Genomic DNA, 25,799 nt, shown 5'->3' with positions numbered 1-25,799 from the left:
GTTTTGCTGGTACAATAATTTCGTACTTTTTTTCATAATGCTTCAGTCAGTTTCTGCCTATATATTTTTTTTATTGAAGCGAAAAGAAATAACTGTTACCATCCCAGTAACTGTTGGCTTACCAGCAGTTAAATCATGATTGTAAGCTTGTATAACTACTTACAGTAGCTTTATGGAAACTATTTTCGTATGTGTTGACTGAAGATAGTACATTTTTTAAAAATATAATATTTTATCATATCAAGGGGTTGCATCGAAAATTAAAACAATTTTTTGGTGTACAAAACTGTGCTGACTTATCGTTGTTTGTTATTAACGAATAGGATTTATTAAAACCGATTGTGATAAATTAAAAATTAAGATATTCCTGCATCTTTATATTTACGAATGTGAAATCCTTGCCAAAAATAAAATCCCGGATTCGAATCCTGGTCAGGCATGGTAATTTTCATACGCTACAAAAATTATATTTCATATTCCTACACACAAGCTTCGAGCTTATGTTGTAAATTAATTCATTGAGCAAAAAAAAAAAAAAAAAAAAAACAAATTACACAGCATGCCTAATGACTTAGGAAATTCTCTGAACAATTAAATTTAAAGATCTCTTTCTGCATTAATATTGCTCTGTAGATGAGTTTTACATAAAGCTGAATTTTCTTCATACTTGTGTAATTAAATTCATACTCAAATATTTAGCAATTAACTGCTGTAAAATTATTTTATTGTTTATGAATCTTATTTGTGTTCATATGGATTCAGCACTATTATTTTTGAATAATATGGACTATAACTACTTTTATTTTTTATTCATTAATTATTTATTTTTTTATAATGCTGCCCTTATGGTTTTTCTTCATTCTTCTAGACAAATGCTTGGGAAGCTCATATTTTGTTATCTGTAGAGTAATAAACCATCTGTTTAGTATTCCATTTTTTGCTCTTAATATATATTTATATATATAGTTTTCTAGCTATGAGATGTTTGATCGAAATTACTAATCAAAATGAAGCCTCCTTTCCTGAAGCTTGCCAATCAATCAAGCAGGATTTTTATGTCGATGATTTGTTCACTGGTTGTGACAGCATTGATCAGTTAAAAGAATTATTCAATGATATTTTGTTATTGCTTAACAAATACAGACTTTTGTTGCATAAATGTAATTCAAATGTGGCCGGTATGTTTGATGATTCTGATTCCTTTATTAAATTAGACAAAGATGAAAATATCAAGACACTCGGATTATCTTGGTATCCTCAAGGTGATGATTTCATTCATCAAAGCAAACCAACGGATAGATATCAAATATCTAACGGAGAGATTTTGCAAACCAACAGGAGCGATATTTATTATTCGATCTGAATGATCTGAATGTGTTAGATTTGGTTTGAGAATTCTTGACCCGTAACCCAAGGGACTACCGGTACTAAAATATTTAATCTAAACTAGAAACTAGAATCTTTAGGTAATGGATTTTCTAATTTTTTTTATTTCGTTTTGTATATATTCACCAATATCTTCAATTTCATAATCACTCGTCGGTATTGTTATGCAATTTTTCTTTATAAATACATTATTATTTTCATCTTTTTTGACATCCTGGTCGAACGCATTTGTTCGAATATGTTCGCATATGAACGGTTGTTCTCTTCAACATTTGGAATAGTGTTGGTCGTCATCAAACATTTGAGACCGAGCCTCGCCCCCTGCCAATGAAGGTGGGCGAGGACCAGAATTATGCGTCACAAGGCCAGCCGCATTAAACATAGCAGTAAGTAAGTATGTGGCCTCTTGGAGTAGATCCCATACCACCTAACTCTCAACATTCAAAGTTATAATCTTCAGTAAGTACCACAGGTTTTTTAGAACGCCGTATACAGGCCTCTAAGTCATCAATAAATTGCTGAAACCTCTTATTTCAGGAAGATGTAGCCTGAGACTAGGCTAAAGTCTGCAAGTTCTACCATCACAAAACCATTACATCTAGTAATAAGAGATGTCGCATATCTACCCGACATATTGAGAATCGCCACATCTGATCCACGATAGCGCAGCCACATTGGGTTGAGCTACCGTAAGGAAATCAACATCTTGGTCTAACGATGACCTCCAAATGAGATTGTGAGCTATGGTACTCCTGTTGGCGTTGATCTGCATTATTTTTATTTGCGAGAGTGCCGGCAGTCCCTACTCCCAATCCAGTGACCGACCGCACCACAAGCAACACATCTGGAGGGCGCAGAGCATATCGCTTTTTGATGACCCTGACCACCGCAATTATACCATTTATTACTTCTGTCAGGCCCTTTGCACTGGGAGGCGATGTGGCCACCCTCCCAGCATCGGTAGCAATGGGTAAAAGACCTCCGTAAATCAACTCGGCAGGACTGCCAGCTCACCAGGATACGGGAACCGGCAGTCAGTTTGGCTGCCTCAGCAGACGACAATATCACTGTCGCATGCTGGGTCCTGCCAAAGGCGGGTTTCAATGAGGCAACCCTCGCAGTAGAGTCACCACCCAATTTCTTATTCACGGCCAACAGTACTTCCTCTTCGGTCGCCTCAGCGTCTAAATTTTTTACGTGCACTATCGCCCTCCTGGTTGAGAGTCCTTTATCAATGAACTTGACGTCAGGAGTCTGAGCAGCAATCTTTTCCTTAAGGCTGGCAGTCGCCTTGTGTCCTTCAACCAGCTGGACTTCAATATCTTCACCCTGTCCTTGGCGTACTGAGAGTATACTCTTAGCCGTAGCATCCCCGACAGAAGTTTTAAACTTGCATAATAAATCGGCATAAGTCGTTCCTTCCTGTCTTACAACCAAAGCGGTACCTCTAGGTCGATCACGTCTAGCAGACTTATCCGGTTCCCAATACTCTAATGTCTTCTTAACGATCGCCCCTAGTTTCCCTTTAGTTGTAGAGAAAATCAACGGGCGATTCTCCACAGCAAAAATCTTATTAAGACCTGGCAGAAGACTGTCGACGATGTCTTCTCCTTCACCGCCCGCCGCCAAAACAAAGGTATCGTCAACCGAAGCGAGTTCTTCACCTAGTATCTCTACAGAACCCGCTCTGCGAATGACAGAAACAGGGGCTAAAGCGCTCTTGTTGAGCTTCAGCCTCGCCCCAGGGCAGACCCCACAAACATGAGTCGCGAAGGGTGTCCGTTTATATCCGGTAAGGTACAGGATGTATACCTTGGGTTGAGGATCCTCGTCAGGTAGCCCCTTCTCCTCCGACACCCTTTCATAGGCCTGATTAGGTCATCTCCCAGTAAGCGCTTGTTTAAACTCCTCAACGGTCCCGGACTTTAACATGCTCGGCAGTGTATCCAGATCGGTTCTCACCGTTTGCGTATATTTGTCAGACGTATTTTTCTTGATCTCCAAATCCTCAATGACTTTTTTAACATCCTCGGCAAGGTTAAGGATTCTGTTTACAGACAAAGTAATAGTCTTCTTAGTCGTGGGATGAGTTTTACACAGGTTCTGAAGTCCCTTTATCTCCTCGATTAATGTTTCACTACTAGGAAGGATTTAGGGTTGGGGGTACGGATATGGAGTTATAAGAAAAATCAGTAATGCTGTGGGACTTGAAATAATTCTGTACTCACCGGCTCAGGAAAATTTTCTTGGAATAGTATTCACCAAGTAATAGGTTATGTAGAACCAACTTCAATGTATTTCTTATGGCAAATACAAACCCGAAGAAAAAAAAAGCGGTATTAATCCACGTCCAAAATTCTTGGAAAATTCACAGGCACGTTCACAATTCAGTAATCAACAAACCAAACAAAAAACACCAAAAAACCGATCTAAATAGCAAAAATCGCAGACCGGAACAACAATAGGTCTACCCCCTATGAGTACTCCAACTCGAGGAGTGGTATAAAGATATAATGTAGATTAATATTTTTATTTATTATATAGAATTGTAGAAACGTCTAATATTTTCAGTAAATTGAATAGTTTAAATTATTCCAATAATATTAAAAATATGTATTGATATATATTTATTTAAGCTTTTGGTGTTGGAGGTGGATCGAATTCTGATATTGAAAGATCCAATCTTAATATTTTATTCAAAAGATTGGTTAATTTTTTCATCGGCTTGTAAATACTGTTTATTCAAGACGCTTGGATTTTCACATACATCTATGGCAAATCGAGCGCTGTTGTGTAAGTTAACTTCACAAAAATCACATTTTTGTAACCCGACAACAACGACGATATAATATTTAATTTTGTCTCCTTTATATTTTTCAACTTGTAATCTTATAGCGTTAATACCCTATCTTTCATATCCATTAAAAATTCATAAATATCTACAAAATTTGTATCGCTAACATTAAAGAACCACCTAATGCTTGTTTTGTATCTGGTATTTGAATATGTAACATCAATTCACAAACAAATATTTTTTTATTTAGTTTGTGTTTCGATTCAAAATAATGTTCACTTAAATCACCAAAAGCCCTATCAATAGACAATTTATTTTCCACGAAAAGTTTTATTTTTTCCAATTTGTTTGATTTATAAAGAGTTTTTCCATAAGAAATAAATAAATCTTTATTATATTCACAAATTAATCGTATAGTAAATGGATTACAAGTGTATTTTTTATGTAATTGTTCAATCTCATCGTTTATATTATCTAAAAATGTAATTAAATCGTACTTGTCAGACAGATTTTTATAACAAAATACTATTTTACTAGCGATATCAATTCGTTCCAATGTCATGGTTTTTTGCATTCTTCTTAAAATTTAAATAATTTTAATAATCATATGTTATTGATGTTAACATTCACTCCATATATATATAGACATGTAAAAGATTGGGGATTCTCAATTGACGTCAGTTATTTTTATTCTTCTGTAGTTAATGAGTATTGTTTTATAAAAGAAACAGAATTGCGCTCGCTAAACTCATACACGGTGAAAATTTAACTAGAAAGAGGGGGTCACTCTCGTAAAAAAAACCTCAGGTTCAAGCACAGTGGCTCGGCTCGGTGCTCAGGACCGGTTGGCCTGTATTTGAACCCGGGGTTTCTATACTGCTATTGTAGTTAGTTAGTTGTAGATGGCGCCGCTGAAAGGCTTTATTGAAATAAGAAAATAAAAAAAATTTATTTTGGTACTTTTGGCGTTATCTAACGACTGACTACAGATAGCCTTTTAATCATTTTGTGGCGGCATCGTCTTGAAAAATGTCATTGGTGAAATAATATTTTATGTAATTTTCATTTAAAGAGTATGCGTGTATGCGATATAATATGCGTACAAGGAAGTCATGTGATGTCCACATCAGATTTTTTAATTTTTATAATCGTTTTTTTATTTCGTTGTTTGAGAACGTAATTCAAAGTTACGGCCACAAATACGATAGGAGCGAGTTCATACAGAATATACGCATGTTGTTTGCAAAGAAAACCGCTTTGACAGCCGAGATAAAAAATACGTGACATTGTATTTTTATTCTTATTACCGGCGGGATCTGAAAATAAATCTTCTTTACTTCATCCGTATTTTGGAGATGATCACAGTTAGCGTCAGAATTCTTATCGTCTTCTGCTCCCGGTACTACTTATGTCAGCGGAAGTTAAAAATATATTGCCAAAAGGGGCGCTTGGAAAACCGGCAGTTTACTTTAATATTTGGAAGTGGTCTGCGCAAAATCAAACTCCAAAACGTTTACTGTAATTTTAAAATATTATTTTTCTATCCTTATACTTCGAAAACCTCTGTCGATCCGCACCGTAATCGTATATATTTTTATCGTTCTGTAAAAGTATCTGATACGCTAATTATTTTACGGTTTTGTAAAAACTATACAAGGAATGCGTACAAAATGTTTGTAATAAGTTGAATATTTCATAATTATATTCTTTGAATAAGTTTACATCCGAGTCAGGATCGTGAAAATAAAACTTTTTAGATTCGGCCGGTTATGTACATTCATTAAGTCGCATTGTACTCTTCTGTGAAAGAAGGAATACTACATTACAAAGAAGTATAATTTTGGAACGGAAAGAGATTTTGAAATAATTTTTTTTTCTCCGGCAGAGTGCAGTTATATCTTTCGTTTAAACGCTTGCTGAAAAGAGTAATTTTGTCATATCGTCCTTCTTCCACCCGGCTCCTAAATTTTTAATATATTTGTGTTATGTTGATGGATAAAAATGTTATTTATTAAAAAAAATCTTACGAGTAATTAAGTAATTTGATTCGAGTGTTTTATTTTTCCCCTCTCATTTTGTTTTAGCTTCCGTTTTCACTGGTCGCGTCACTGAACGGTGTACATATGTTTTGTAAGTCGCATCAAGTTTTAATGAAGTATACGCAAAGTAAAGACTTTACTGTTGTTTGGAAAGATTTCGAAGACAGGTAAGTTTTTAAACCGGAAAATAAGATTATGCTCAAAAACCGTGTACAGAACGTTTCATTGTTCGACATCAGTAGGTGCTAATGAAAAGTACGTGTAAGAAAATAAGTAATTAGATTAAATATACGAATGAAGTATTATTAATTATTTATCAGTTAATTATTTACTAAACGCTAATTTACGAACAAACAGTACTGAAGAAATGTACCAAAATGAGTATTTTTAATAGTGTTTTTAGAATAAGAATAAACAATACAAAAACTCTTCTTGTTTCGGTTATCTTAATAGAAATTAGGTATTAGGAACCCACCGGGTCGGTCTAGTGGTTAACGCGTCTTCCCAAATCAGCTTATTTGGAAGTCGAGAGTTACAGCGTTCAAGTCCTAGTAAAGCCAGATATTTTTACACGGATTTGAATACTAGATCGTGGATACCTGTGTTCTTTGGTGGTTGGATTTCAATTAACCACACATCTCAGGAACGGTCGAACTGAGAATGTACAAGACTACACTTCATTTACACTTATACATATCATCCTCTGAAGAATTATCTAAACGGTAGTTACCGTAGGCTAAACAGGAAAGAGAAAAGAAAAAGGTAAAAGGCGGGCCTACGGCCCGCAGCGAAATTGTTACGTGATTTATGTTTCATTACACATGATTTTGTAATGTTTTTGCCAAACTTAACTAAATAACGTTCATGATTTTAATGTACTAACGACAACAAAAACTTTTACGACGAAAGCTTCAAAATCCTGAACATTTTTAGCCGTTTCTCGAGTTGTTATTTTTTTAACCCGGCTGTAACCGCGATGTTTTCCTTTTTTATTTTAAAAATACAAATATAATTTTAGATAAATCGTCGGTATCAAAAATCTTAAATCGTTTGAACGAATGAACGCACAGCTGTGCACTTACCGTTCATTCGGTAATTAGCTATATTACTGTTCATTCGTTATATTAGCGGACCACCATCGATTTGCTCTGCGCCAATAGTAGCTAAAAAAAAAGTGAGCGCATACAACAAAGAAACAAACCCATGCAACATCCTATTTTATGGGAAAGAAGTTTAAATTTAGCCCGAAATCATCCGAACACTGAAATTTCAACCTCAGATCGCCCGCTATGACGGTCGCCTCTCACAGACCTGTGCAAAATATTTGCAAGTATAGCGGCAGTGAAAATTTTCGGTGCCGCAGCAACAATATCCACAAGTTTATTCGCACCAAATTGTCAGTTTCGTCATATTTGTGAAATATATCTGTATTTTTTTTTTTTTTTTTTTGTAAAGAATAAATGTAAATGTCTCCGTGATATTAAATACAAAGAAGAATAAGGAGAATTTCATACATCGATCCCGTAGCAAAAAAAAAAAAGGATGAAAGACATTTTGTGTTTGTTTTGACGAGATTTTAAGCCTTATTATAAAGGAGATTAGAACTTTTCTTATTCCTCATACAATACTGGATATATACATACGATTTCAATGTACAGGCAAACATTTTTTTTTCAAAGTAGGTTTTTTAATTATCAAAAATATCTACAGCGATGGCAGCAACAAAATATTGTTGTATATTTTCATGCCGATCGGTCATCCGGGGCCCTCTTATAATGTATGCCTAAAATGACAATTGTTGTTTGCATCTTTTTTATTGCTATTCTAAACGCTATGCTAAAAATATTCATTTTTTTAGTGTCTTTTTTAATGAGTATGTTTATTTGTCATTTTATGATTTTTATTATTTTCTTTTTATTCGTTTATTTGCTATCTTATTTTCCTACATGTATATTTACCTCGGTGTCTACTATTGGCGATTATTTAACTGTGGAAATGGGAATTTAATGTTACACTTTAAAGAGAATTTTTGTAAATGAGTTTTTAAGATAATCTTGTTTTACGATTAATTTTGTTAACCGTTTAGCGTAGCTGTTTATTTGAACTGTAAGTACGAGGTCTGTTCAGAAAATAAGCGAACATTTTTAATTACGCGCCAACGGAGATATTTAGTGACGTGAGGTTGGCAGCATTGTGTTCCGCATAACCTCCTCAGTAGCCAAACGTTCTTGGATTGTTGCTATCTCGTTTAGTTTTCGTGTTATCGTTATTTGAGTGCGACGTGTTTAAGTGTTAGTAGCGATTTTTGTAACGTGCGATTTTCGGGAGTAACGGTATAACTTAAAATTTTGCGTGAAACCGGGGAAAACTTTCACAAAAACGTTTCGACTTTTGAAACAAGTTTAGAGATGATGCTGTGGATCGAACCCGATGTTACGAATGGTTTTTACGATTTAAAAGTTGTTATCAGTCGAACGAAGATGACCCTCGATCGGGAAGGCCTTCGACTTTTAACTGATGACAACCGCGTTCAGAAAATCAACGGTCTGGTGCAGGCAAATTGCCGATCGACCGTCAGAGAACTTGCAGAAGAGGTTAGCGTTTCGATTGAAAAGTTGAACGTGTATTGAGTCGCAGCAAAGTTTGTTCCTCGTTTGATGACCGAACGGCAGAAAGAACGTCAGGTGGACGTTTGTCGGAAACTTCTTGAACAAGCCGATGACGATGAAACATTCACCCAAATGATCATAACGGGAGACGAAAGCCGGGTTTACGTTTACATCGAGATAAGAGTTCAGTCATCACGTTGGATCGGCGAAGGATCTCGACGCCCCAAGAAAGCACGTCAGTCATGATCCGATGTCAATCCTCGGTTTTTTTTCCGATTTTAATTCAATTGCGCTTTTGAATTCTTGTCTAGAGGTGAAACCGTGAACCGTGCGCGTATTATCAAGGCGTTTTACAACGCTTACGTAAAAAAATCTGCAAAAAGAGACCAGAGTTGTAGAGAGACAACTCATGGTTCCTTGCATCATGACGCCCGCATATTCAGCTTTGTCAGTTTTGCGCCAAACATCAGATGACTGTCCTCCCTCAGCCTCCCTACTCGCTAGACCTGGCTACTCGCGATTTTTTCTTATTTACGAAATTAATGAAAGGACGTAATTTTGAGATTATTAATGACATTAAAGCAAATTCGTCACGGATCTTAAAGGCCATTTCAAATGAAGCTATCTAGGACTGCTTCGCGAAGTGGAAACACCGCTGGGAAAAGTGTGTGAATAGGGTGGGGAATAATTTTGAACGGGAACAAGGACGAATAATAATAAGGATTAAAAAAATAATATTCGGTTATTTCCTAAACAGACCTTGTGTATTTAAATTGTGTAGTTTATCGTTTATTTGTACTTAACCCTTTTAATGCGAGCAGTATAATGCTGTGACATCTTAAGGTATAATTTGCAGTTTCAGTGTTATTGTTTTTCCACCGTATATGCAAATTTTATCCCCTGAAAATTTAAAAAATATATGTGTTTATTTATGAATGTTTTCTCAAAAAATATCTGTGAAATTTCAATGTCGTGATATGCTAAAAAAAAATTTGTTATATGCAGGTGAGCAAAAGAAATGGAAAGTTTTCTTTGTAATGCGGGTATGATTGTGGTTTATGCATTTATGTCTATACATATAATACTGCACAGCTGTATTATTGCCATTATTTGATGTGGAGTGTTGGAGTGAATGTACTGTGTGCATTCGCTTTAAAATTATGTTACAAAAATCCTGACTCCCAGGGAAAGACCTTGTGATGATCTTGGTTGCTACACCATCCCCTCCATTCATAGTTCTGGTTGGCTTTACAAGAGGTTGTCCTATATGTTATATTACAGTCTCTTAACTCTGATTATATATTATAGTTTTCGGTTTGCCACTGATGCAAATATCTTGGTAGACATTTCCATCAGTGTTTTTGTTCAGCTTTGCTGTCACCTTTGTTGTATAGGCTTCTTTCAACATATTTTTGCTCGTCTAGTTTAATTTGCAGCTCTCTCAACTACTTAACTGTGCTGCAGAAGTACAATCTCTGTTTCTCGCTCTAATATTGAACACAAACTTGATCATTCATCAAATAAACTTTAATACAAGACTGTGTTAACAAATATATAAATTAGTTTGAGTCAGTAAATATCTGCTATTCTATTCTCATACCTCTTGGATTGAAAATTTGGCCCTATAAATGCCCCATATACATTTCTTAATTCACTGCAAACAATTTTACAAAAAGCATTAACTTTTCTCCTTTTTTGTCCTCTTTCAGGAGTGCGGTCAATGCCGTCACCTTCTCACATTGCAGCTCTATTGCAGAGCTCCTAAAAATTCTACCTCCAATCTGGTCTGCTTTCAGAAAAGAGGTCAATGCCTTAATTATTTCACATACAGCTCCATCACAGAGAAATGAAATGAGCATCTAAACTAACTGGGGCTCAATGCCAAAACGCCTATCTTGGTGAAGTAAGTGCCCAAGCAGGCCACTGGGTGCTACTCTTAAGCATTATAGTATCAAACCCTTTCAGCCACCTCTACAGATCCAGAAACCTAAGAAAGGATGAAACTGTACTCCATTCTCATTGGGTCTTCCAATTTACTCGCCAATCCAATAGAGAATTGATTCTCCCAAGTTCCCTAACTATTTTAGTATGTTCAGCGTTGTGGTGTGCTCAAGCAGTCTGTAGGGAGTTTCACTAACATTTTAATCTTCATTCTTATGATCCTGCCCATGTGCTTATGCGAAGAAATATATTTGGGTTAGGGATTTCAAAAAAACATTAGCATAAAAGAAAAAATCTGCTAGTCAGTTTGCATACTTGCAAATGTTGAAGCCATTAAGAATTGCTGTTTGTGGAGTCTGGTTTGAACCAGACTTGAAGTCTTTCAAGATCGCTTAACATTTTGTGTACAAATTTATGATGAGTAATTTCCAAAGATTTATATTCTCATCAATATAAATTGTAATCTTTCTAAGAATTAAAACTTGTCTGGACGTAAGATAAAAAACGTTTTATGAAAATTTTCTTTCCATTGTAGAGATTTTAGATAAAGCAGTCTTTGTTTAAACGGTTTTTTAAATAAATAACATTTCTGAAACTACGCATTATTAAGTGCAAAGTGATTTCATGAGTGCTACATGTCTCGGAATTATTGAACTGTACTATTTTGAAAATGGTCGTGCAAAAACTGTTGCGCATTTTGGTATGTCAATATGATCAAAACGGTTATTTTAATCAGTTTAGAAAATTTGTTAGGTCATGTTGGTTTCACAACACACACTGTTGTGATATCTGTTGCCGCATTGTAACAATTGTTTGGGAATCATGTCGTCTAAAGAAATGGAAACATTCCGTGCCTAGCATGATCTCTGGATTGAATTATTTGTGAATACATTTTTTAGAGTTTTTTGAAAAGCGGATCTACAAGGTGAACATAAAAGGAACATTAGTTAAGAGATCGTAAACATTAGTTAAACATTTTGTACAAGTTTGTTGAAAACCTCTGAGAGGTTTCAAAAATGCAAAAGGAGAATATAGGAAGGATATCATTTTTAAGTTGTAACTGTTATAAAATTGTTCATAAAGTGGATATTTTGCTCTTAAATCAGATATTTAAAGAATTTTTTAGATTTTCATTTTTCCTGGTTTTTTATTTTTTTGGGACCATCTTGTATTTGAGTAATACAGTTTTTAGTTTTTAATGTAGTGTGGCACAAGGAAATGGGAAATTTTGAAGTAACTCTCACAAAAGTAAAAAAAATGAATTTACAACTTTCATTGTTGAAAACAAAAAGTAAATTACATGCCATTAAGTGTCCCAACACAAAATATTTAATTTCTAAAAACAATGTCCATAAGATGATGGACATTCCAATGTATATATTCCTGGAAGTGACTGCTGAGATTTTGTGTGACACTTCCACGGGAATTGCAGTGATTTCTTTTCGCATCCTCGTTTTCAACTTGGCGATTATCATCGGATGAGCGGTGTACACGTTACTTTTAATGTGACCTTACAAGACAAAATCATGCATCGATAAAGCCGGTGATCTTGGGGGCCAGTGAATGTCGCCAAACTGTGAAATTATGTGGTTAATAAAGATCTGGCGAACAGCTGCCATTGACGCTCTGGCAGTATGGGCTATGACTTCTTCATCTTGTTGAAACCAAGGATTATGAAGATCAGGTTTTTCAAAAAGGTTTGAAGTCATTTCGCAATGAAAGTTTCGAGCATATCAACATATTGTTCAGACGTCACTGTTGCTGCATTCCCTCTCGTATCTTCAAAGAATAAGGCCTGATTACACCTTGCGTTGATACAGTGCATCAAACAGTAACTGTTTGACTGTGTAATGGTTGTTTGTACAATCAACAAGGGTTTTCAGCTGCTCATTATGCAATTCTGTTTATTTACATGTCTGTTGATGTGAAAATGAGCCTCATCTGACGTGAAAAGGTTGTCGACAAAATTGGGGTCGCCGTTAATCTTTTCAGTTATTTTATCACAGCATTGTTGTTGCATCACGTTGCCATAGTTTGATGGTTTCATTTCCTGTACAGCTTGAATTTTGTAAGGGTGAACCTTCAAATAATTGTGGAGTACCCGGCGGACAGTTGTTCAGTTTGGGTTCAATGTTGTTGCATGTTTCCTTGCAGATCGTCTCAGGCTTCTTCCAGTTGAGTCCCGAGCTGCTTCAATGTTTTCCAGGGTCGGTTGAGTTCGTTGACCTTCCTGTGGTTTCTTTTTTAGAGCTGAACTCATCTTAAAATTCTCAACCGTGTCTTGATGGCACGGCAAGATGGAATGCAACCATGACGTCCTAAATTGTAATGACGTTGGAATTTCCATTAAGTAGCAGTCACACTGTTACCGCTGTTGTAAAATGCATTCACAGCAAATACATGTGTACCTACCTGCCGGTCCACCATTACTTAATGTGAGGTAGTTGTGCACGGAAGTATGACACTCCCACCTTTCTACCAGCTCCTCAGGGCTGCCACTACTACTTTCATAATTTCCCGTTTCCCTGTGCCACTCTGTACATAATGTTAATTGGTAATTGCCGAGGGGAAAAATTATATATAATATATATACCATAATTTATACCGATATCTGTAGCAATAGTGATAGATTATATGCATACATTTATGTTTTGTGCTTAATTTTTTTTTTTTAAATTGCTTTAAAAAGAACTAGTGTAGATGTTAACGTACGTTTTATTTGTAATCTTATGACAGATTATTCAAATTTTAAGAGGTAATAAAAAATAAAAGTCTAAAATATTTGTAGGAGTGATTCACACCTCTGTCTAAAAAATTTTATCTCCTACATATTTTTATTTGTTTCTTATTATTTTTTTTTATCTTTATTTGTCAACATAGTAAAATGAATATTTTATATCAGTTGTAGAAAGTAACATTTCCAGCATCCTGTAGCATCTTATAACCTAGCATCCAGCAACCTAGCTGAAATCTTTCTACTGTACATGGAAGAAACAGAGATTCTTTGCAACAACATGCTCGGCACAAATTTAGCAATAAAGCTGATGTATTTGATTTTACCAAATCAACGCGTAAAATCTTCAAGAATTATTAACTTCGTAAAACAAAAAACACCACAAATTAAATTTAACACCTCAATATGATTACAGCTTACTATGAACAGATAAGTTTTCTTGAATTTACCGTAACAAAAAACAATCGACTAAAGCATATTTTTATGTAACTTTATATTTGTTTGTTTTCTTGAAACAATGTACAAGTATGTTGCAGTATGAGATCACCACACTCCCCCCGTAAATGGAAAGAGTAAAATCGTGATATATAATTTTAAAGGGCATTGAAAAACAAAAATTTGACCCAAAAAACTACAGATTATGAAATCTTAACCATAGTGGTTGTTTAATGTTTTTCACAGCAATTTCAGTAGCGGCTTACAGCATACCCCAAGTAATTAGCCTCATATCAAAATTTCGTTATTCTAGATTAATGATCAAAAAGTAATTTAAGGGTCCCCATGGTTAACACTATAGATATATATATATTTTTTAAGTATAGTTATTTAAGTAGTGATTTGTTTTTGTTAAAAAAAATGTACAATGAATTCTTATTTTTGTTATGTAGTGTTACACTTATTGTGACAGCTTCAACTACTGATGATTCTATATTGGATGAACTTCTTGTATCAATATTTAATACTATTGTACTGACAGTTGGACTGGATGAAGTTAAAAATGCGCGTACTAAAAATATTGAACGCTTTAAACGAGATCTTCGGGTAAGTAAAATGTATTATTATCTTAAATTTTTTTAAGCCCTCATCTAATTGCATCCTTTTTTTAATGTATCATCATATGAAAATGAAAGAGACTTGGCCTGTAAACTCTCTTGTCAGTAAAACAAAAAATTGATTAATTTTTGAGCTTTCCAAACTTCAAACTGATGATTCCATAATATTTGGAACATCTCAGGAGTAGGATGCTGGAAATTTTGGGATATGAGGTAAGTAAAATGCCAATGTCCAAATTTTTATACTCGGTGAAAAGTTTCCTCACTAAATTTAAGAACACTGGGTGCAGTTTACTACTGTATGTTGTTACAGTTTTTTATTGGCTTTAACTGTAGTAGCCAATGCCACTTGAAATAAAAAAAAAAATTTTAATTTTTTTGTTAATTGTAGCATTTTCAGAATATGTTTTCGTACTTAGGGGACTATGAAAAGATCCAGCAAATTGAAGAAATATGTGATGTGGCCTCTATTTTGATTAAAATTGTAAGAACGAGTTGATGTAGAATCTTGAGATTTGGTAGAATAACTTAGGTATCCACGGGGATTGAATCTGCTAATTTTTTTTTTAAATCCACCAGTTGTGCTGAGGTGGAAGAGGGTGGTAGGAGGTGTTATATCTGAAAGGTAAATGCTTTTCTTATCTTTGTACTTTTTGATAGTAGTAATATCGCAAAAAAAATATGCTCCTTAGATTCTTTAAATATGTATTACAATCTATATTGATTTTACTTTATCGAATAAATTTTCGGGAAGTTATTTATATTGTGTCAAAAATGACCTGTTATATTTGGCATTTTTATTGTGATTTAATTGTTATTATCGTCATGAAAAATATGATTTTATGAATGCTAAGCTATTTTAATGAATTTTTCAGTTTTCAAAAGGAATGGGGGAAGGTAACAAACTGCAGTTATTTAAGTGTTACCTTTTAATGCTGTTGTTAATAGTGTCGCTTTCAATTTTGTTCAAAGAATTTCTGCCAGTCTGAAAAAAGTAAATGTAAGCTGTCAAAACAAAATAGTGTAAAACACCCATAATACCGCAAGATTCTTCATGATATAAATTTATAAGCGTGTTATGTAACAAATTTTCAAAAACTTTAGGGATCAGAAAAACTGACGAACATAAATTATTGCGGTTGTGCAAGAATCAAAATGCCCTATCTGTTCAAGGAAAGGATTGCTATAGTGAAAGGTTATGTGTGTTCTTGGATCCTTTTAAGAAACGCATAAAATATTTGCAAAAAGATTTCTGAATGCCAGTACTTCAGCAAAGAGTAGCATACACAATTTGATTAAAAATTGGTGTACAATGGGGTCTGTTTCAAGCATAAAACTAAACAGGCAACCTTCCAGTATGATTCCAGAGGCCACAGCCAATATTCATAGAAGAATTTCTGTTGGTCTGAAAAAATCTAAATGTAAATTATCACAACAAAATGGTGTAAAACACATTCATTTTGCTGTAACATTCTTCATGTAATGACTGTAAGTGCATCATGTAACAACTGGGCAACAACTTAAGGGACCAGACAATCCAAAACGTCTTAATTATTGCAGCCGGCACCTCAAAAACATTATCTGCCATATTTTTTGACTGTTGGTATTGTACAGTTTTCAAAGGATTCTATGCTCGGTTAATAGATCATGAATAATAAAAGAGCATGGCTTCTTCCAACAAGATAGAGACCAAATCAAATAGAGATAGACAGCAATTAATTCATTAGTCCGCATTCATTCGATTTTTACTGAAGAACAAACTGTGGCCTCTGCATTTCCCAGATTTGCCTAGTTCTGATTTATTCCTTCTGGGCTTTTTGAAGGATAAAGTTTATATGTTGTACACTACTGATGAACTGAAGACGAACATTAAAAAAAAATCGATGGCATTGTCAACAGTGTTTTGCATCGGATGACTCTATACGATTACTCGAGCATAAAAGTGCATTACAATGGCGGTGTGGGGGGGGGGTGACTTTGGAACATCTTTTGTAAAAATATGTGAATATTTTTATATTTACATATAAAGATTGGGTAGAAGTTGCTTATCGGCTGGGTGTTTGCAGAACAACTAATGGAGCTTGTATTGAAACATTCTAAGGTATGTAAAAAAGCTTTTTGAGTTGGTGAATTTTTAAAAAATATTCTCGTTTGATTATCTCTAGTGGTTTCTGAGTTATGATTTTTTTAAATTGCTGCATTCTTTTGCGACGATTCTATTTATTTTTATTATTGTTTTCTTATGATTTGTTTTTCTTGTTTAGGTATGCTACCCTCTAATCGATAGGCTGTTAGAAACCGTTGATTTATTAGGTGATAGGACTACCAGTAGTTGTGGATTGCTTAACCATACTGATTTATTGGGATTTGTTGAAACTGTTTTATGTAATGAAGCTCTGCAATTGAAGGTTTGTTTTTGTTTGATTTTTTTTCACCAGTATTAAAATAAAATCAGCTTTTCGGTCTCCATCTTGTTACAAACCAGTGCTGTTACATATTCTAACCTATCGCATTTTTTGCTCATTGAATCTATTTTACATTCTGCCACCTTATAATTTTTTAAAATTTTACGTGCTCTTGTATTACTTATTATTATTATTATTATTATTATCATTATAATGATCGGTATTTTAGTGTTAACTGTTTAGGACAAAAGAAATTCCATGATGAACAATTTAGCCATAGCAGCTAAATTAGTGGCCATATGGAAGTTTTACTCTTTTATCTTCTAACTCTCTTGTTTCATTACAAAAGATCATAAAAATTTGGAAAAAATTCCTGTACAAAATTAAACTTACTATTATTATGTTAAGAATAAATTTATGTATTATAATGTAAGTTTTTGATGATTGAGAATAGTTTTAGTCTAAAAGTGTTTAAATTTTTGTCTTTAAATATTGTATTTACTGTACTCTCTAAGTATTATGTATTTTCTTTGTTGATAATTATTCAGTTTTAATCCTGAAATTTTCTTTATAGCCATTAAAAGATAGAATTTTAGTATTTTTGTAACATTTTTAAATAACTGTTCCTTTTTTTAAATACTGTTCAGCTAATTGGCCATTCCTGCTGGCAAAGTGGTCTTGACCTTTCATCCAGAGGTCCTGGGTTCAAATCCTGATCAAGCATGGCATTTTTTACACGCTAAAAAATTCCATTTCCATATCCCACGCACAAATGCACAAGCTTCAAGCTTATGTGGTGATATTGTCAAAAAAAAAAATTGCAGTTTTATTTTTATGTAATCAAATGCAAACGTTTACCCATATTTTTTTTAAATTAAATAAATTTAGAAAAAATTAAAACGAAAGATTATGTTGTAGGTCCCTTGAATATCACTAAAAAATAAATTTTTATTGAAAAAATACTAGTGAACAAAGGGAAAATAGGGTAAGGTACGGACATTTATCAACATAAAGTTTTTTGTTTGTATTGATACCCTAATCGGTTCCTTAAGTCTGACCGATATCTTCTAGGGTATCCCTTAGAGCTATCGCCAGGAAAAAACGGTCAATAATTTTGAAAAAAAATCAACAGAACCGAGGGAAAATGAAGCAATATAAGCAAATTGTCTACATGAACTTTTTTGTTTTAATTTTATTTTGTGGATCAGTCCCTTAAGATGTCCTTGGAGGTGTCCAGGGACATCAAGTTTGGGGAAAAAATATATGTGTTGAGTGATGATGCCCTTATCTAATCAAGATTGAAAATGAGGCCGAAACTGGGATATATTGTTTTAACCAACATGTTTTCAGGGTGTTTTTACTAGGTGAGAACTGGAACATCCTCCCACCCCTAATTTTGATTGATTTAAAATTTTGTAACTTTAAATACCTCAAGTATTTTCATCATACTAAGCTGAATTTTCTACTACTACTATAAAAAATTCAAAATGGCAAAACTTTTCCCTCCCCTTTTGTAATCTTTTCCAAAATGTAATGCCGCCAATACCCCATATATATGTAGAACTTTTTGAGCCATTTTCAAAGAATTTATGTCGAGTCAATCTCAGGCCAACACACGTACAAGGTATGTATATAAGTACGCATATCTTTCAGAAATTTTTATAATTTTTTTTGAACTCGGGGTCATGAAACGTCATTTTTTGCAAAAAACTCGACTTCAAAATTTTGGGCCGATGTGGATACTTCCCTTTATAGGCGGTATGGCTACCGCCTATAAAGGGAAGTGATGAAAATATTTCTGTAAAACCCATCTGTTTTGTTCAAATGAGTGATTGATTGACTTTACTCTTAAAAATATTATGTCAAAATTTAAAAAAAATATTCTTAATTTACTTTATTTTACGAGCTCATGTATCTTATTAATGTTTAATTTTATGTATCCCTTATTAACATATGAAACTAGTTTTCTTTTTATTTATTTTCTACGCTGACTGAAGAATTAAAAAAAAAATCATGAGTTATAAATCATAATGATAAACTAAACCGAATTAAATTATTACCGTTGACTAATGATTAAGTATTAGGCCAATATTTTATAGAAATCTCCACTATAAACAAATAACCTTACAACACTGAATTTCCTATAAATAAAATTTATAAAGTAAAATTAAATTTATAAATAAATTCAAATCCAGTTAGATCATAAAAAAAAAAAAAAGACTAAATAATACAGTTTAAAAATAATAATGTAAATATCTTAAATGTCTGATATGTACACAAATGACTAAAAACCAAAATCTATAAATTAAGTGATGGTTCACACAATACGAAGTCATCAGCTGTGCGTACTACTTTGTAAAACGCATTATTACTTTGATAAAAAGACATTATCCTACAATAATATGAAAAAAATTGACAACACAGTTGCAGGAGTTTCTCGCCATGTGGCTTTTAGGTAGATTTCATAAGAAAGCTACATATTGTAATGGGTACCATGATTCAACTTCTGGAAAATTTCAACATCTTCGTGTTTCACATCCCCCAGACTCCAAAAACACAGTCAGTTCAAAAGTTTATATATATATATATACACACATACCAGGTATGTAAATATGAAACCAGAATTTGCCCGTAGATGGCCCTATCTGTCAATGTAGTTACTGTCAAACCGTACCATTGGCGCCATTTTCTTTTGTTGACGACAGCTGACAAAGATTTTCAACTCACAACAGCACAGTTTTAATTAGCGCTGAACTTGTCGAGTTTTGTACCTACAAATTACGATTTGCAGACGGCATTGATTTTCTGTTACCGTTTAAAGAAAACTGCTGCAGAATCGCATCAAATGCTTGTCGAAGCGTATGATGAGCATGCTCTTGGTAAATCACAGTGCTTTGAGTGGTTTAAAAAAAAATTCAAAAGGCGATTTTGACATGAGAAACAAAGAAAGTGGAAGACCACTGAAAAAGTTTGAAGACAGTGAATTGCAAGCATTGTTAGATGAGGATGATGCTCAAACGCAACAACAACTCACAGATCAATTAAATGCAACATGAGAAACCGTCTCCATATGTTTGAAAGCCATGGAAAAATTCCAGAAGATGGGAAAATGGGTTCCACCTTAACTGATTGTAAGACAGCGAGAAAATCGAAAAACCACATGTGAAATGCTGCTCGCCAGGTACAAAAGAAAGTAATTTCTCCATCAAATTATGGCCGATGATGAAAAGTGGATATATTCAAGAATCCTAAGTGTAAAAGATCATGGGTAACTCCAGGCAAACCATCGACATTGATTTCAAGGCCAGATCGCTTTGGAAAGAAGACAATGCTCTGTGTTTGGTGGGATCAGAAGGGTGTGATCTATTATGAGCTGCTAAAACCTGGCAAAATCATTAATACTGAACACTACCGACAACAAATGATCGATTTGAATCAAGCATTGCGTGACAAACGACCTGAATATCAAAAAAGGCAACTCAAAGTTATTTTGCATCATGATAATGTACCATCACCTCAACAGACTTTTAGCTCCATTCATCTACTATTTATTTGCATTGATAGGACACACACTTGCTGAGCACTGTGCGTGTATATATATATATATATATATATATATATAATTTCACTCTCCTGTGGACATTATAATTGCTGTAATTTTGCACCAGTCACTTTCAAATTGATACATAAAATATAAAGACTCAAAATCTTGGTCAAGTACATTAATGGGTAAAATCAGACCATGAGGTGGAAAAGGGGGGGTTTTTAGAAAAAAAATATCACTATAACTTTCTTATTAAGTAAAATATCGAATTCGTTTAAAATTCCTAGTATTGTTTGGATGAGGGCCTAAAACTTATCTAAGTTAAGTTTTTTGATATCACCAACCATTGGCCCAGGGGGTGAAAAAATGGGTTTCAAAGACAAAAAAAAATCATACCTCCCTTTATAGGTACAGTATCGAATCGGTTTAAAGTGATCAATAGTCTTCTAAACATTACCTAAAACTATTGTCTGAAACAATCTTTGATATGACCAACCCTTACAGCAAGGGATGACCAAAATGTTGTTGGAATTGTAAGATGATTGAGTTTGTTGTATGCTAAACATATCAAACTTTTTTTTACATGCAACCATTGTCATATTGGGTAAATTTGATGTTTTTTTTAACTTTAAGGTGGAAATCTTTTTTATCTCCTAAGCACCGGTGAAATCTACCGCCTAATGGTTTGCTGAAAGGGATTTTTTTTGTGATGCACGGCTTACACACAAAAACTAATTAAAAATATTTATCATTTTATTTAAATATAATATTTTTTGTTTATTTAATTCAATGATTCTAACTAAAGCGCAAGCGCACACTGTATATCATTTGTGTGGGTGTGGCAGTACTAGCAGCTATTTTAAATATTTTTTTACACTTGAAATATTATCCATTTACTTAATTTTACCTCTCATCAGTGGTGTTACATTACTGCTCTGGCACAGAGGCTAAACAGGAAAAGAAGGAAAGACAACTACAGAAGTTGTACGTCAATGCTACCCTAGCATTCCTTGTAGTGAGAGGAGGTACTTCCCGCTTAGCCACTTGTTTATTTAGAGCATTTTTGAAAATTTTTTTGGGGTCGAGGTGATTTAAGAAAATTTTTTTGTTAGTAATATTAATATATTTTAATTGTTAACAAATGTGCCTAAGAAAAATAAGACCTTAGTTAGACAAAATCTTGAGATATTAAGGGTGATCTTGCTGTACAGCCTCATCCCCTTGACCTTTTAATTTGAAAATTTAACTGTATTAATGCTCCATACGTAGAAGTAATCTGAGTGCATTTGGTCAAAATCGGTCCAGTAGTTCTTAAATAAGGTGATATAGAAACCAACTCTGAACACACACGTGGGTGCACATACCATTAACATCCAAAAAATTTCCATCCGGTTTTTTGGATTCTTTAGGTGTCAAAACATCAAGATCTGGTGAAAACCACATATGCCCAAATCGCAACTATTACAATACTTTCCCTTCTATAGCTGTAACTCTGCTATAATGCTATCTAGACAGGAAAGTATAAAGTTGGATCTTCAGGTTAGATGAGTTAAAGCTCATAAATGTGCATCCTGTTCAATGTATGAGGATCATTCAGTAATTAAACAGACAAATAGGTGTACAGCAAAAATGGTTTATTAAATAAATACAACCTTTTTTTTGTCTACTTTTCCACAGTTGGCAGTAAGCCATCTACTAAGCTTCCTGTTAAGGGAGCCACCACAACTAACCCATCTGGGATGTTATCTACGACTTCTCATTTTTCAAAATCTCCTCCTCCAATTCAAATCGTCAAACCGCACCTCAGCAATGACCTCACTGGGTTTATCTTGCCTGGGCCTACCCTGTCATTTGCCTTCCTGCTTGGACATGATATTAACACAAAAACACTAAAGCAGAAGAAACAAACACAGTAAACAAAATGATGTTTGTTTACAAGATGTTGTACTAACAAGATCCGACCAGTAGCAGACCTTTATAAAGATAAACAAATAAAATATCTGCAAATCAACAGTTGTTTTAAACAAATAGCTGTTACAAACATAAACTAAATAAATCTAAAGAAATTAGAATAATTAAATTAATTATTCTATTATTATTTGTTTGAAAACAATACAACCAGAACCAGGAAGGCAGTCCTGATAAATTACCAACCCAGGTGATCAGTTTAAATAAATAAACTACCCGCTAAAAATATGGCCTATTGGCTACCCAAGCAACAAAATTTATAAATAAGTAATAAAATGGAAATATACCCGGTAAACAGAATGAAAAATAAATAACAAACACTTATACTATTTATTCAACAAACAAAAATATTGCTTCGACGTTGCATTGAAAACATTCAGTAACATTAAAAAAAAAACATAAAACATTTAAAAAGAAAAATCATGAAACATTCAAAAAAGCATTCAGTAATTCATGGACCATTTGACATTTTCATCACTACTATGTTACTGGACTCCCCTTCTCTCATTGTCTTTTAATGACATCCAACCATCAAGAAAACAAGCAAACCGCAAACGCACATAAACAAGACATAGATTCATCACCAAGTACTTGTTTATCAGTTGAAATATTTCTGTGGCGCTTTTCCACGCAAAAAACAAAATTCTACATTGGCACATTGTTCCATTTTTTTAAAATTTGACAGTCGGCAAAAAATACCTTCACAAAACAGATATAAAAAAACCGCTAACCCAAATTGAATGAGTTTTGATTATATTGTTCACAAGGCTTCTCTCGACAAGTTACAACCTACGAGAGAGTACACTGCTAGTTCTGTTTTAATAGCTTTAGTCCTGGAACATTTTGTGTAGATTTATGTAATAGCTGTTTTTGTAAGTGCTTCCTTAGGCACTGCTATTTTTTGTTTTTTTTTTCAGTTTTATAATATGTAATTATCTGTTTTGTTTTACTCATTAAATTCTTCCTTCTTTTATGTACACATTCATTTGCTTACTGTTTCCTATCCGCATTACTTTTGTTTTCATAGTATTTATTTACATTAAATATTCTGTCATAATATCTTTCAATTTTGGAATCATCTATCGTATGTTCTCCTACATACATGATTCCTTGTTCTTCTTCTAGAGCATTTTTTCATATCATAAACCCATACATTAAAAACATTAGGATTTAGTGACTCCCTTTCTTTACTCCTCTTCTTCAGCCAAATCACTGAGATTGTGTGTCACCTTCATTTCTCATTTATGATTCAGGTAAAATATTTCTTCTATCTTTCTTGAGGAGGATGAAATGGGAGAAACAATACCGAGATCTGAATTTAAGAGAGCATTAAAAGATTTAAATGGCAGAAAGGCTCCTGGAATAGACGGAATACCTGTAGAATTACTGTGCAGTGCAGGTGAGGAAGCGATTGAGAGATTATACAAACTGGTGTGTAATATTTATGAAAAAGGGGAATTTCCGTCAGACTTCAAAAAAAGTGTTATAGTCATGATACCAAAGAAAGCAGGGGCAGATAAATGTGAAGAATACAGAACAATTAGTTTAACTAGTCATGCATCAAAAATCTTAACTAGAATTCTATACAGAAGAATTGAGAGGAGAGTGGAAGAAGTGAGGAGAAGACCAATTTGGTTTCAGGAAAAGTATAGGGACAAGGGAAGCAATTTTAGGCCTCAGATTAATAGTAGAAGGAAGATTAAAGAAAAACAAACCAACATACTTGGCGTTTATAGACCTAGAAAGGCATTCGATAACGTAGACTGGAATAAGATGTTCAGCATTAAAAAAAAATTAAGGTTCAAATACAGAGATAGAAGAACAATTGCTAACATGTACAGGAACCAAACAGCAACAGTAACAATTGAAGAACATAAGATAGAAGCCGTAATAAGAAAGGGAGTCCGACAAGGATGTTCCCTATCTCCGTTACTTTTTAATCTTTACATGGAACTAGCAGTTAATGATGTTAAAGAACAATTTAGATTCGGAGTAACAGTACAAGGTGAAAAGATAAAGATGCTACGATTTGCTGATGATATAGTAATTCTAGCCGAGAGTAAAGAGGATTTAGAAGAAACAATGAACGGCATAGATGAAGTCTTACGCAAGAACTATCGCATGAAAATAAACAAGAACAAAACAAAAGTAATGAAATGTAGTAGAAATAACAAAGATGGACCACTGAATGTGAAAATAGGAGGAGAAAAGATTATGGAGGTAGAAGAATTTTGTTATTTGGGAAGTAGAATTACTAAAGATGGATGAAGCAGGAGCGATATAAAATACCGAATAGCACAAGCTAAACGAGCCTTCAGTAAGAAATATAATTTGTTTACATCAAAAATTAATTTAAATGTCAGGAAAAGATTTTGAAAGTGTATGTTTGGAGTGTCGCTGTATATGGAAGTGAAACTTGGACAATCGGAGTATCTGAGAAGAAAAGATTAGAAGCTTTTGAAATGCGGTGCTATAGGAGAATGTTAAAAATCAGATGGGTGGATAAAGTGACAAATGAAGAGGTATTGCGGCAAATAGATGAAGAAAGAAGCATTTGGAAAAATATAGTTAAAAGAAGAGACAGACTTATAGGCCACATACTAAGGGATCCTGGAATAGTCGCTTTAATATTGGAAGGACAGGTAGAAGGAAAATATTGTGCAGGCAGGCCACGTTTGGAATATGTAAAACAAATTGTTAGGGATGTAGGATGTAGAGGGTATACTGAAATGAAACAACTTGCACTAGATAGGGAATCTTGGAGAGCTGCATCAAACCAGTCAAATGACTGAAGACAAAAAAAAAAAAATTTCTTCTATCATTACAATCTAATGTCGGTATGTATTTACTAGTGTCAATTTATAAATAATTATAATTACAATTTATTGTCATTGTATAATTTTATTTTATTTTTTTGTTACAGAGTTGTTTAGATGCTTTTTCTGAATGCATTGAGTCATTGTTTGCTTGTTTCTTCTTGGGAAATTGTATTGCAGTTGCCACTGCTGGTTGGTGGGAGTTAACTATTGAAGAACGTAAATTGTTAACCTTGTTAATCGAGTGTTTTGATAATTGTACTTCGACCGATATGCCAGTGTTTTTGCCCTGTAAAAGCCCATCGGTAAGTTTCATCCATTAATTTATTGTAGCGTTAATGTTTGGTCACATACAAGAGGTCTGTTCAGACAGCATCAGATCATAGCCTCCGATTGTAATCTGCTTTAAAATAGTCTGCTTGTAATTACATATACTTAACCCAACAGTTCTTACGTTGCTGGAAACATCTCTGAAAGTTTTCTTGAAGTACAGCTATCAATTTTTTCCTGT

General features: G+C 33.9%; 1 protein-coding gene across 1 annotated transcript in view; it reads left to right on the top strand.

Moving 5' to 3' along the window:
• Positions 1–25,799, top strand: part of fy (fuzzy planar cell polarity protein-like protein) — a 47,358-nt gene that overhangs the window by 515 nt on the left and 21,044 nt on the right. The window contains exons 2-5 of the mRNA XM_075381164.1: positions 6,265–6,386; positions 14,391–14,544; positions 16,820–16,963; positions 25,396–25,593. Of these exons, the coding sequence (XP_075237279.1) occupies positions 6,265–6,386; positions 14,391–14,544; positions 16,820–16,963; positions 25,396–25,593 (618 nt within the window). The remainder of the gene's footprint in view (positions 1–6,264; positions 6,387–14,390; positions 14,545–16,819; positions 16,964–25,395; positions 25,594–25,799) is intronic.

This window comes from Lycorma delicatula, chromosome 13, assembly GCF_047948215.1.
Source record: "Lycorma delicatula isolate Av1 chromosome 13, ASM4794821v1, whole genome shotgun sequence".
NCBI classification, from domain to species: Eukaryota; Metazoa; Arthropoda; class Insecta; order Hemiptera; family Fulgoridae; genus Lycorma; species Lycorma delicatula.
The sequence above is the reverse complement of the archived record's forward strand: the minus strand, read 5'-3'. Positions and strand labels throughout refer to the sequence as shown.